Below are 14,483 nucleotides of genomic sequence, written 5' to 3'. Positions count from 1 at the left end.
CTCAGTAAGCCCCTCACTTGTTACCACTTACTTATCAAGCCCCAGCATGCTTAGGAAGAGAAAAATAAGGCTTCAGGAAGGACAAGAAAAAACTGATTTTTAAAACCAGAAAGGCCTGCCTTAAAACATAGGTTTAGTTTTAATTTTCCTCGAAATCTCTAGTTCAGGGTTTCATCAAGAAAGTTCCTGGATTTGAACCTGTGTTCCTGCATCTTAACTGTTAAGCTACCTGCTCACTTTTTAAATGAGGCTTGACTCTGAAGGAGTGAAATGCAAGGGCAGTTCACCTGGCCGGGCAGTGGGCTTTGGCGAGAGAGAGGCACCCAGTGTGGAATGTCGGGGAGGGGGCAAGACGGCCCCCAGGAAGTACGGAAAACCCGAGGAACGCGGTTCCTGCCCGCGGGGTGAGAAAGCTCTGCCCAGGAGCCCCAGGGGGTGTTCTGGGGCCCACGGGCCGTGGGGACCTCCCTGCTCCCGAGGTCTGGGTAAACGGCCCTGAAGCTGTACCCTCCTCCCAGCTGTTGATTCCGGATCCCGTGGGATGCGAGCCATAGTATCGTCCAGTGCTCTGAACCCCCTCCCGGGGGGGTGGCCATCACTGCACTTCCGCCACCCGAGTCTCGAACCTTGTGTACTTCTTCTCGTGGCCAATCTGGAACTAAGCCTCCAAGGAAGAAAACCCTGGGAAAGGTCTTCCTGGCTAAGCTAAATAGACATAGTGCAGACCACCAAACCACGTGATCACACCCCACGGGTCTCTCCAGATACCGGGTACCCTCGAAGGGCCCCCCTCACGCAGACTGCCAGGCTCTGACCTGGGAAGCCAGTGTTGGCGCCTCCACTCCCACTGGGGGCTCGGATCCGACAGCGCCCGTCCTCCAGGCGGACGGTCACCCACCCGGGGGAAATCAAGTGCAGGCAGTGACGCCGGCAGCCACCCCGACAGAGTCCTACTTACTGTCCTAAATCAGTGATTCTAAATTAATGAATATCCTGCCTACATACATTAACAGAAACAATTCAGGGACTCAGCATCACCACTCAAAGGCCGAGATGACAATCCGAAAGAAAAAATGAGTCAAAATTACACATGCCTGCGGATGGTTTATTCAAAGCTTATCTGGCAACAAAAGAAAAACCACAACAGTATGAATAGTGAAGAGCTCAACATGAGGAAAACAGTTTTTAATACACTCAACCTTCACAGACTAATTTGGAACCACTTACAAGATATACTGAGCAAAGCACATGCAGAGCATCACGTGGTTTCCCACTGTCTGTCTTAAAAGAGGGGGGAGAATATATGTGCATCGCCTTACTTACGTTTTACATATACTTTGCACGAACACACACACAGATCACGTACGCGTGCTTCTATAATCCTACTTCTATAATCCTTCTATAAGACGCAATTGACACTGATGTCACTGGCTGCCTCTGCAGAGGGACAGGGGACAGTGGGACAGGGACCAGAGGGAGACTCTTCACGACATAATACTTTATACTTTTTAGCTTAGCAGCATCTGCAACTATTATCTACTGAAAAATAAATTTAAATTAAAAAGCAAATTCTAAGACAAGCAGCAATAAACCACTGAAGACATACACTAAGTTCACCGCCATCCAGGGCATATGGGGAAATACTCATGTGGTATTAGGGGCTTATACTGTCATATAATTTTTTTTTAAATCTTCTGAGTGCCTCTCAACCTCAATTTCCAAATCTGAAGTACACATTTCAGAAAGAAACGAACAAAGAACAGCCAGGGCTGGCCGGTTGCTCTCAGTGACACCCACAGGGCCCTTGGGGTTAACGGTCCTCATCCAGGCCGAGCTTCGCAGCAAAGAGTGAGGTGACCGGGTCGTCGCCAGTTTCCAGGGCCAGGTCGTATGCTGTCTGGCCCCTTGAGTTCTTCTTCTGGATGCTCGCGTTGCATCTGTAAAGGAGAAGGGGGTGAAATGAAGGGCTCGGACGCCCGAACCTGAGGGCCTGACTCTTCCCTGCCACGGAGCCAGTCTGGGAGCCCCGGGCCCCCTTCCCAGACCCTCCCTGTGAGGCCACCATGACCCAGGTCTTGAGGGCGGCGCTACCCTGAGACTTCTAGAGGGGCTCTGTGATCTCACGTCCAACTCCAGTCCTGGCCACAGGGTCCCACAATCAAGTGGGTTCAAGGGGGCAACATTTTCATTGAGCTTTTACAAGGCCTCAGTGCCCTAGGAGCCATGGTGGGAGGGCGGCCCCCATTCGCTGGGCCAGCTGTTGAGGGGCCAGGACCCTCTGAAATCCTCACAGGTCAACAGAGAGCTCACTGTGGCCTCCGGAAGCGTCCCTCAGAGGCCAAGGAACGTACCCCAGCAAGGCAGCAACACACTCCCTTCCTGCCAGGCCAAGCAGAGTTGCTTCATGAAGAGCTGTATTTTGGAGCCTGTTTAGGGGGAAAAAACCATCCTGACTAAACCTTTGGTTAGCATCTTCAAGAAGATGGAGAGGGAGCAGGCGACCAAAGGGGCCTCGGTTTCATCCACTGACCTATTTAATTAACCTGGGAAAAATCTCTTGACTCTCCCCTCTCTGCTCCTTTCCTTAGAGGATTTGGAAGGTAAGCTTTGATGCCACATAGAAAGTAAAAAGTCTATAAACATATTCATTTTTTTAAAGTAAGGATCTGGTTTGTAGTCAGTTTATTAAATGTTAATAAATCCTATGTTAGTACATTTCCTACAAGAGCGTAAGGAACATACTGGACGCGATCTCACCCTTAACTTGGACCCCTCGGACACATCTATGGGACAATAACCTTTAGGGCTGAGGCTCCTCTTCTTGTGTAGGGACAATCACGTGGGCTTCAGTGAGTTTGGCTTTGTGATATGAAAATAAACAGCAGTCTCAGAACCCAGAGGGCAGGACTGGGAGGTCAGAGAGCACATTTCACTGTGCGCCAGACTGTCTCTCCACCTTGCATGGTCATCTCTGCCCCAGTGAGGCACAGAGGATGGCTGAAACGGAGGCTGGAGTGGTCCCTGCGTTCTAGAACTCATGAAAGGCTCTGGATCAGAGGCGGCAGTGGTGATGGAAAGTGTGAGACAGGGCTGAGGACAGAAATGAGATGAGCAATTGAAGGTCTGCATTCTCCTGGCCCCTGATCCTTCCCTTGACACCACAGTCCAATCCCCTGCACCTGCAGATTTATTGCCTCCATAAATTCATCCCAATGGAGAAAAAGTATGGTGGCCTCTTTTCTGAAGAAGATAAATGGAGCCTCTGGTGAGAACCAGGCAGGCAGCTGGCACACTCAGAGGGAGGCCTTCCACTTGTCCCAGCCTGAAAGCAGCTCATCTTCCCACAAACCACCCCCAGCCAATAAGCTCCGGTCACATACACAGAATTCCAGCCTGTCTAACCACTGCCCATTCTCAAACATGGATGGAGAGCAAAGGGGCACACACATCTGAGAACTGCCTGCAGCGTCAAAGAGAAAAACCGAGACATACAAAAGTAAGCAATTTAAAATGACTGAAGACAGTGTCAGACAAAAACAGAAGGCCATGAAGAACAATCAGAACAGAAAGGAGCTCTTAGAAAGTAAAAACACGATTGCCGAAATAAAAAGTATTCAGTGGGAGGGGCAAGAAAATCTCTTAAAACAGAAAAAAAAAGAGCTAAAAAATATGGGGGAGAAAAGAAAAAAGAAAGGCACAGAGGAGATCGAGTCAAGAGTTCCACCATCCAACTACTAGGAATTCTGTCAAGAGAGAACAGAAAAAATGGAAGGGAGAAAATATCAAAGAACTAATAGAAGAAATTGTCCCTGAGCTGAAGAAACACAGGACTTTTCAGACTGAAAGGGCCAAGTGGATGAATGAACAACAGCATATCAAAAAAATACCCTGGTGAAATTTCAGAACATCAGGAGTAAATGCTTCCAGAAAGAACAAACAGGTCACAAATGAATAAGAACTTGTTGTAGAATTTTCATGGGCTATGCTGGATGCTAGAAATCATGAGAGCAAGGCTTACTAAGACTTGAGGAAAAATTATTTTGAACACAGAAATTAACATCAAAAGTATTAGTCAATTGTCAACTAATCTTCAACAAAGGAGGCAAGAATATACAATGGAATAAAGACAGTCTCTTCAGCAAATAGTGTTGGGAAAACTGGAGAGCAGCATGTAAATCAATGAAGCTAGAACACTCCCTTACACCATACACAAAAATAAACTCAAAATGGATCAAAGACTTAAACATAAGACAAGATACAATAAACCTCCTAGAAGAAAATACAGGCAAAACATTATCTGACATACATCTCAAAAATGTTCTCCTAGGCCAGTCTACCCAAGCAATAGAAATAAAACCAAGAATAAACAAATGGGACCTATTTAAACTTAGAAGCTTCTGCACAGCAAAGGAAACCATAAGTAAAACAAAACGACAACCTACGGAATGGGAGAAAATTTTTGCAAATGAAACCGACAAAGGCTTGATCTCCAGAATATATAAGCAGCTCATACGACTTAGTAAGAAAAAAACAAACAACGCAATCCAAAAATGGGCAGAAGACCTAAACAAGCAATTCTCCAAGGAAGAAATACAAATGATCATTGGGCACATGAAAAAGTGCTCAATATCACTAATTATCAGAGAACTACAAATCAAAACTACAATGAGGTATCCCCTCACACCAGTCAGAAAGGCCATCATTCAAAAGTCCACAAATGACAAATGCTGGAGAGGCTGTGAAGAAAAGGGAACCCTCCTTCACTGCTGGTGGGGATACAGTTTGGTGCAGCCACTGTGGAAAACAATATGGAGAGTCCTCAAAAGACTAGGAATAGACTTATCATATGACCCAGGAATCCCACTTCTGGGCATATATCCAGAAGGAACCCTACTTCAAAATGACATCTGCACCTCAATGTTCATAGCAGCACTATTTACAATAGCCAAGACATGGAAACAGCCTAAATGTCCATCAACAGATGACTGGATAAAGAAGAAGTGGTATATTTATACAATGGAATACTACTCAGCCATAAAAACTGACAACATAACGCCATTTGCAGCAACATGGATGCTCCTGGAGAATGTCATTCTAAATGAAGTAAGCCAGAAAGAGAAAGAAAAATACCATATGAGATCGCTCATATGTGGAACCTAAAAAAAAAACCAAAAAAACAAAAAAACCCATAAATACAAAACAGAAACAGACACATAGACATAGAATACAAACTTGTGGTTGCCAAGGTTGGGGGTGGGAAGAGATAAACTGGGAGTTGGAAATTTGTAGATACTGACAGGCATATGTAGAATAGATGAACAAGATTATACTGTATAGCACAGGGAAATATATACAAGATCTTGTGGTAGCTCACGGCAAAAACAAAATGTGACAGTGAATATATGTATGTTCATGTATAACTGAAAAATTGTGCTCTACACTGGAATTTGACAAAACATTGTAAAATGACTATAACTCAATAAAAAATATTGAAAAACAAAAAAAGAAATGAAAAAGAGATGTAAAAAAAGTATTAGTCAAAAGTGAAGACAAAGTGAAATCAGACAGAGAAAGACAAATACTGTATCACTTACACGTGGAATCTAAAAAAATACAACAAACTAGTGAATATAGCAGAAAAGAAACAGACTCACAGATGTAAAGAAGGAATGAGTGGTTACCAGTGGGGAGAGGGCAGGGGGAAGGGCAAGATGGAGGTGGAGGATGAAGAGGTGCAAACTATCAGGTATAAAATAAGACACAAGGATGTGCTGTACAGCATGGGCAATATGGCCAGTATTTTATAGTAACTGTAAATGGAGTATAACCTTTAAAAATTGTGAATCACTATATTGTATACCTGTAACATATAATATTGCACATCAACTATACTTCAATTTTTAAAATATGATAGTGTAAAATAAATACATTTGAGAAATTAGATGGGAAAAAAAGTGAAGACAAAAAGTCATTTTTGACATTCAAGGACTCAGAAGTTTTTTCTACACACCCTTTCTGAAGAGTTTACATTCTAGCTTGACAAGGGTCAAAACCAAGAAAGAGGAAAGCGTGAGCAATAACTACAGGTGGGTTCCAGTGAAAAGAAATTCCATGGTGACCACTGTGCATCAGGGCCAGAGAGCTGTCAGGCAAAATCTGAGCAGTAAGTATACTCCAAGAAGAATGTCTCTAAGAAGGAAGGCACTGAATATGCAAAGAACCAGATAGGATTATGGATGTGGTAAAGGCATGTTCTTTTTCAAACCAGAAAAAACAAAGACGATCAGAAATTCCAGGAAAATCAAATACACACAAAAAATGTACAAGTTATTCACAGTTTACAGGAGAAAATGAAACACAACATGGTTTTGAATAATTTATGATGTGTAAAGAGAATCCATTTGACATTTCTGGTAAGAACACTTGATTTTGAGTAGCCTAGGGGTCATTATCTTGAACCCATAAATAAGGAAATGTACTCAGAGCATACCCATGGGCAATATTTATGTAACTATTATAAATGAAAATTGCCCTTTGTGTTTTTTAACTACTGTAATCAACTGATAGACAAAGAATGGAAGTCTTCATTATGTTCACACAAGTAAATGTAACTGTGATTAGCCCTGTAAAATGTAAGCATATTCCAACAGCAGTTATGAGATGGAAGGGGAAGGGGAGGTAGAGGTAGAGGCAGGAAGATGAATTACACTTATCTGCACTGACGTACAGGTCAGGCAGGAGGCACCATTGAAAGATGACAGCCAAAATATAGACGTTTAGGCACATCATTAATATTTTAACAGTCATTAATGAAGGATCCAAAAACAGTAAAAGAATGACCAAAACATGAAGGTGGGGATAGAAATAATGAGGCGGGGTCAGCAAGGAAAACCATGTATCTGGCAAGGGTCAAGGTACCCTCCAGGCATGCTACATCGGGAACTGCCAGTTGAAGCGTAGTTGTCCCCGGGGGCGAGGACTGGGGATGAAGTGAAGGTGGAGGAGGACTCCTGAGCCCTTCCACAGGAGTTGATTTTTCAATCATGTGTACATCTTACTTCGATAAAATCAGAAATGTATCTGGTGTGTATGAGATGTTTTCAATAAATATACACAATTAAAGAAATCTGTCTTCCAGACTAGCCATAAATAAGGCAATGTCACTATGACAAGACCAGAAATGAGTGATGAAGTTGGTGAATAATCTCCCAGTACTGCTCTGCACCTAAAGCAGGTCTGTCCCAGACTCATTCTGGGAGTCTCTGGTCCCGGCGGGCAGAGGTGGGGCCTTTCCTGACCACACCATCCTCCAGTCTCTTACCTGGCTTGATTTTCTTCGGAGCACTTATCATTCTCTGAGATTACTTATTCATTTGCTTACTTGTTTATTGTCTGTCTCCTCCACTAAACTGTAAGCTCCACGAGGGAAGGGACTTCGTCTTTGTCACTGCTGTATCGCCATCGCCTAGAACGCTGACTGGCACACAGTAGGTGCTCAGTAACCACTAGTGAAATGAATACATCAATGGAAAGAATGAACAGACAAACAAATCAAGGGAAGGGGTATGGCCTCCAAGATTGAAACCCATACGACTTGCAAGAATTTCAGGTAAACGTGACCATGAACTTCTCCAGGCAACTGTGGGAGGGGAATCCTCTGCCTGATTTGGGCTCCAGAATTGAAACTGTCCAGTTCATGAGAAGGCTTTCCATTTTCCAAACTAAATGAGAAACTGAGTACTTTCACTGGTTTTCGCTGCATCAGAACTCTAAGCGTCAAACCACCCTAATGGTTTTAGATCTAATTTTAGATCTTATCATGCACATAATTTCAGCTAGCTTACTGGCCAAGGCTCCTGGTATCAAGTAAATATAAGTGGTGTGATCAGCCTCGTATTTCTCCAGAGACAGTACGTGAAAATTGCAGGACCATGTGCCTTATGACAGACTGTCCACGAATTTCCAAAGATCTGCCTTTTGGTTCAGTACAAACAGTTCCTCCAAGCAACTAAGACTTGGGCATCAGCCTTCATATTACCGCTGATGGTGGTGGTATGGTTGCCATTAGATTGATCAGATCAACATAACTGACCTGTCAGGGACAGGACGAAAGCCCCGTGTCCAGCAGCTTGGCGAGCTACCTCCTCACCAAGGGCCACGCTGGGCTGCTCTCAGATCTCAGTGTTTTTAAGAGCCGCTTCTGGGTCCTTGCTACTCACGCTGTGGTCCCTGGACCACTCGCATCCCCTGAGAGCTTGTTAGAGATGGAGAATCTCAACCCCAGCCCCGCCCAGATGTCCTGAATGTGCGTTTAACAGGATCCTTGGGTGATTTATGTGCAAGTTAAAGTATGAGGGGCACTGATCACGTTCACTTCCTTAGAGTTTGGAGCATCAAAAGAATGCATGTGCCCTTTCCTTAACGTGAAAGTGTGGGCTTGGGAAGACTCGGTGACATCTGTGAAGTGTGGGAACTTAGAACTTAGATCTAACACCTTCCACCCTGGGCTTCTATGACTTAAGGCCCCACGTGGCTGTTCCCCCAGGCCCCGCTCCTCCGCATCACCACATCCTGCAGCTGACACTTCCCACTCAAAGCCCGGGAACCCACCATTTTCATAATCACAGCATCACGACGGCTACTCTAAAGTCTGATTATTAGGCTCTTCACAGGCACTGACCAACGATCATGTCATCCTCCAACTAACCCGAGGACATAAGCATTATTATCCCCATTTTGCAGATGAGAAGACCTAGCAAGAATACATTCATTTTCTCCACGCTTTGCTCTCTCCTGCCTCCCAACTGTCCTCTGCCACCAGAGAGGAGTCTACCTCCCCCACCTCCTTTAGCAAAATTCCCAGAGGTCACCTTCAAAGTCTACATTGCTCGGGGTAGGGGTACAGCCCAGTGGTAGAGCATGTGCTTAGCATACACGAGGTCCTCGGCTCAATGCCCAGTACCTCCATTAAAAAATAAGAAAATGAAAATAAAATTTTTAAAAAAATTTTTAAAAGGAGAAATAAAAAGTTTAAATTTCTCAAGGTCTTTCAGATGACCTCTACCCGGCTTGAAGTCACTTGAGTTATTTGTTCGTGTGTTCAGCTCATGTTTGAGTGCCAGCCTGGTGTCTACAAATATGCCAGGGCCACCAGGTCACCGTCACACAGTGGCGCTCAGAGGACTGGGTTGTCGATTTGGGATCAAGGGGTTCGCAGCATGCTGTGGGAGCGCCGACAACGGAGGTCCCAGCCACACCAGCGACACCCGTCTCCTCCTACCTTCCATCTGTCCTCCCTCCCTGGTGGCAAAGGCCTAACTGGCACTTCACTCCCTCAACTTCCTTGGGACTTCATCAGGCATTTATCACTTGAACTTAAGATACAGTCCCAGCATTGCTGCATCTCCGAAGTAAGGTCACAGTCCTCTGCCTTCACAGCTCTCCCCAGACAGGGAGCAGAGTGTGTGTTCTACCTGCTAAATAATGGGGTCTGCTGATGGCTAGGTCTTCCAAGTTGGTTATTTCCTGTGTCACCACAGTTCAGTTTTGGAAACTGATGAATCGTGATTCTGCTAACTCTTATTTTTATATACCGCTCCTCAAACAAACTCCAGCAGGGCAAGGGCACCAGGTGGAAGGCACCTCCTTGCTGGAACCCCATGCTGTGAGCCTGCGTCTCTGAGTAGCTTGGTATTGTCTGTCTCATCAGACCTTCTAGAAGGTGGTTTGCACCGCAGGTACACTGCTGTGCTCTGTGAATTTGTATCACAGAGAAACTTTTCTACTAAGGCACCAACAACTCAAACTGTTTATCCAAATCCAAGTATCAAGGGGAGTTAAATCTCTCTCTGTAAATCCTGAACGAACCTCGAAGCAAACTGATGGCTCCGGGGGCAGAGCTCAGAGACTCAAGGTTTGCAACTGTCCTAAAGGAGAGGGTGTTACTCTGTGTCCCCCTCCTGGCGAGACCTTGCATCTGGGTTTCTGAAATCTGCTGGTTAAGAGGGATCAGCTTTGACAGAGAGTGTGTATTTCTCCTTGGCGACCCACCATCTGCAGCGTATGAGGTTATTCTCGTAAAAAAGATACAAACACGGGAACCAGAAACCCCAGGGAGGGGCTTTCTGCTACCCGCCCAGCCACTTGGCAGAAGTCGCCTGTGCAGACACCACCTAGGCTGCTCCTCTCGGGTGGCCCACAAGCGTCGGGTGGGAGAGGGCATTTTCAGCCTTGTTTGCAAAGGAGCAGTTCACTGAGCCTCTTTCACAGGACAGGCAGATCTCTGGGGCGCTTGTGCCTGAGGAGCGGTAGGATGGGAGGGTCTTGAGGTCACGTTCCTGGATCTCAGGGGTTCACCGTGGGGCAGAGGCCAGCTTGACCCCAGCACAAACACTTCTAACTAATACAAGCAGACTCAGCAGAACTGGCCCTCGGTGGGAACACCTGCTTTCCTCTGTTGGCATAAACTGAAATGAAGAGATCTCTGGGCTCTATTTTGAAGGGAGGGCCTCCGGTCTCGCTTTCCCTCCCGGCCTCCCCACCCCTCCACTGCCCTGAGCTATATCCACCCCCGACCATCCTCACTGCACCTGCCCCGCCCCCTACTAATAGTACCATGACAACGCAGTGGGAGTGACAAAGGGCTATTAGGCACCATTTAGACAGACCACATTTAACCACAGTGTTAGACTTAGTAGAAATGCAATGAGATCACATGTGGATAAATGTCAACTTACAGACTAGTAACGAAGCAAAAACGGAAACTGAGGAACACCAGGGAGAAGTAGGTCATCTGTCCACGTCTAAAGAAGTTTCATCCCCTTAGCTGGACTTCTCAGAAAGCCAGGCCTCGTCACACTTAAGCAGCAATTCAAAATGTGCTCAAGAGGGTTTTATATCAACCACAAGCACTGTACTTAAGTGCGACAGAAAAATCCTATCTGAATTATACAAGCATAGAGTGTACCTTAACACAGTAAGGCGGCATTATTTTTGTCAATAATGTTAATTGTAGGATAAATGAAGAGACTGAAAGGCATGATGAACGTGAACCCTAAGAAACCTTGAGAAAGTAAATTCCAGCCATCGAGTATGTACACCAATATGCCAAACATTCTGTTATAAAATAAAACTAAAAAAGGGGTCGTGTCAACTGACATAGGGGTCCTCTTGGGCAGAAACTTTAAAAAAAATGCACATAGGAAAATGAAGAGGGATATACTCTGAATAAAGATGCTAGAGGAAGTTTTGAAACAGAGGAAGACAGAAGCTGAGCTATTTAACTTCTGTCCGCCGGGCCGGCTTCCCAGACTCAGCAGCACGAGTCACAGGGTCCCAGCCTCGTCTCGGTTCAAGCAGAGGTGGACCTGCGGTGCCCCCACACGACTTGTAGCTCATCAGCGTGGTCAGCGGGATGCGAGAGGTCACGTGAAGTCCTAGCCTCAAGAAACCTTCCGCCCCAGGTTTCCAAAGAAGTTTGCAGGAGAACAACAGAATCACAAGGCTGAGTGAGGCCAAGAGGCGGGACAGCACCAACAGCAGGAAAGTTACAAAACCATCCAAAGGGGCTCCGCCCACTTCCCAGCTAGGGAAACCAAGGCACCAGGCGATGACATGCTGTTAGCATCCGGAGACGCCTCCATAAGGTTTTCTTTCTGCGGTAATTTCACGGGTATATTCCCATGGGGAACACTCTGGGGCCACTCTTATCAATCTTACCGTTTTAAATGGTGAAGAAAACACTGCTTAACACCCAAAGGCCAAGGACTTGAAGCCCCACAAAAGTATAAATTCATGAGTTAACAAAATGTATCATCACTTCTCAAAGCTACTAAAAATTAGACAGTCCAATGGTCTGCTTAAAAGTTTGTTTTACCCGGATCTGGAAAATAGAAGCAGTTAAGCCAACATGGGTGAAAATGGTTCTTAAGTGGTCCGAACGGAGCAGGGCACGTGCACCGACTCTGCTCGGCAGAGCCCGGGGAGGCCTGAGCTGACCCCACGCCAGAACCCGCCCCCTCGTGTCTCACTTACGGTCCCCACTGCTGGTCCACGTCTGCTTCGTGGTGCTTACTCACGACAGCCGTGCTGAGCACGGGCCGGTCCTCACTGTCGCTGCAGTTGGGGTCTGCTCCCTGCGGCACGTGGAAGAGGACAGACTTGCCACAAAACCCCACACTCGACCACTCCCACATGTTCTCTGGGTTTATGCACATTTTTCTTTTCTTTTCTTTTTTATTTGTATATTTAAATTATTTTTAAACTTTATTTACTTATTCATTTTTTAGTGTAAGTACTGGGGATTGAACCCAGGACCTTGTGCATGCTAAGCACACGCTCTACTCTGAGCCATACCCTCCCCACTATGTGCATTTTTCTTAGCTATAAAAATTAGAGGCAGGTAATGATTAAAGTAAAGTTTTTGACTAGCCATTTAACCCACTTCCAGACAGCTTTTAATTAAATGGCACTGTGATTATCACAATATCGAACAAAACTTCCATGGGAAAGAGACGGAGGAGGAAGGCCAGGCTGAGACCCTCAGAGGGACTCGCTCTCCTGGCTGCACTCACTTCGTCAAGCAGCTGCTCCATCACCGAGGCTCTTCCTTCCCCCGCTGGGCCGACTTCCTTCAGCAGGAGCCTGTTTTCAGGCTGCAGGATTAGAGAACGCGGTCACTTCCACCTTCGCAAGTCTGTTAAGTCCCACTTGCCCAGGCAAACGTTTTCTCTCCCAGGTGAGTTCTGAGCCCCAGGGACAGGTGAGCTTGAGTGTGTGTGTGTGCACACGCGTGTGGTGTGTTTGTGTGTGTGTGCATACATGTGGTCAACAGCCAGCAGCAGGAAAATCGTGCTGGTCTCCGAAGCCTTGCCTCGGGGAAGGACACCACACTGACCTTGCTTCCTGTTATTAAGGACAGGAATGCAATGAGAAACCTCACAAAATCCCAGAAGCCCCACACTAGTTTTATTAGGAGCATTTCTAGGAAAAGCAACCAGGTGAATCCTAAAATTTAAGTTTGTACGTTTCATAAAGTGTTCAAATCCGCGTAATGATGGCAGTTCAGGAAACGTGCTCGCCTGGGGCGTCAGTGAACCAATAACTCAGCTTTCACTGGGGTGGGGGAAGCTCTTATGTGTCATCAAAAATCTAAAGAATGTATCCTTTATATTTTCAAAATGCCATGAAATTCATCTGTATTTATAAGGGATTTCAGTTGCTGGTGCTGGAACTGAAGGACGTGGTCTAGGGCGCAGGGGACGCTACCTTCAGTGCGTTTCTGCCTCTGCGACTCAGGGGCGACTGCGGGGGGTCCCGGGACCCTCACCGCCGTCTATAAAGTGGGAACAATACCTGCCACCTCTTCTGGCTTCCTGGGAAGCTGAGAAGACGAGGACATTGGCCAAGGCCTCTGCGCCTTTCAGAAGAAGATGCCGGGTTCGGGCCTGTCCCCTGTGCCCCCACCCCAGGGTGAGCAGCTTGGAGCAAGGTGCTCCTATCAGTAGAGCCTCGGGGAGCCTGGGGGGAGGGCTTGTTTGCACCCAGTTCCGTTCCTTGTGGGAAATGTACTAGGACACGCTAGGGTGTCACCCCCATGGGCCCTTTACATCCGTGGTGTATGTTTTATTTGCAACACCCAGGCTGATGCCTGGTGTCCGGGTGTCTGTGAACGAGTGAGTGGATGTTATGGTTTCTGATACTTATCCCCTAAACACAGATGAGGAAATAAAGGCACGTAACAGTGGCAAATTCGGGTCACATACAGAAAAAATGGGTAACATCTCCAAAACTGCACGTCGTGGAGTTTATGGAACTCTGCACTTCTCTTAGGCTCGTTACCAATACTTCAGTCTGGGGGAAGCGGAGAGTGCAAGGAATCATAAGCAATAAAAGTTAAAGTAATCCCGAGGTCTCCCTCCCAGATTTATTGGTGCTCATGACACGCAAACACGTGGCGGGGAACCACCCGCGTGGGGAGAAGTCACGCTGCAGTCTGGGCGCTTTGTGCGCGCCCGGAGAAGCCCGGGGGTCCTGGAGGGAAGACCCGGCTTTGCCCCTGTCGCTAAGCACCTCTGTTCTCCCTCCCGCGGCCAGAGGGCCACCGGCTGAAAGGCAAGGGGAGGAGGGGGGGAGCGGGACATCCATTGCCTCTTTCTCCAAAGCTCCCAAACTATTCATAATCTATATTTTTGAAAAACAGAACTGTAACAGCTGTGGGAAACTCGGAAAGGGTGCCATCCGCGCATCAGAAATTGCGAGGAATCCCAAAGACCGAGAGCAGATGGAATCGGACTGCCGGGGAACTCAGAGCCGAGGAGGAAACCAGTTGCAGCCCCCGAGGGCGGGTGTGCGCGGTTCTCCCCCGGGAGCCCTGCAGATGCGCGGGGGTGGGGGGTCAGCGGGAGGGCGGACGTGGGGGCAGATGGACTCACAGCGGGTTATTGCGGGGCTTTCCTGCGAAAGGCTGGGCTGGCCCATGCCCC

General features: G+C 46.8%; 1 protein-coding gene across 12 annotated transcripts in view; it reads right to left on the bottom strand.

Annotated features, from left to right (window-relative positions):
- Positions 1-1,084: 1,084 nt before the first annotated feature.
- The window catches only part of DZANK1 (double zinc ribbon and ankyrin repeat domains 1), a 70,135-nt gene continuing 56,736 nt past the window's right edge, over positions 1,085-14,483 (bottom strand). For 11 of the 12 annotated variants that reach the window (XM_072943743.1, XM_072943740.1, XM_072943732.1 and 8 more), the window contains 4 exons: positions 12,573-12,653; positions 12,034-12,134; positions 2,352-2,426; positions 1,085-1,937 (listed from right to left, as the gene is read on the bottom strand). In XM_072943743.1, coding sequence (XP_072799844.1) covers positions 1,811-1,937; positions 2,352-2,426; positions 12,034-12,134; positions 12,573-12,653 — 384 coding nt within the window. In that variant the 3' untranslated portion in view covers positions 1,085-1,810. The remainder of the gene's footprint in view (positions 1,938-2,351; positions 2,427-12,033; positions 12,135-12,572; positions 12,654-14,483) is intronic. The other variant, XM_072943733.1, reaches the window with a different exon arrangement.

The sequence above is a fragment of the Vicugna pacos genome, chromosome 19 (assembly GCF_048564905.1).
Source record: "Vicugna pacos chromosome 19, VicPac4, whole genome shotgun sequence".
In the NCBI taxonomy this organism is placed as follows: Eukaryota; Metazoa; Chordata; class Mammalia; order Artiodactyla; family Camelidae; genus Vicugna; species Vicugna pacos.
This window is presented reverse-complemented; position numbering and strand designations above follow the sequence as displayed.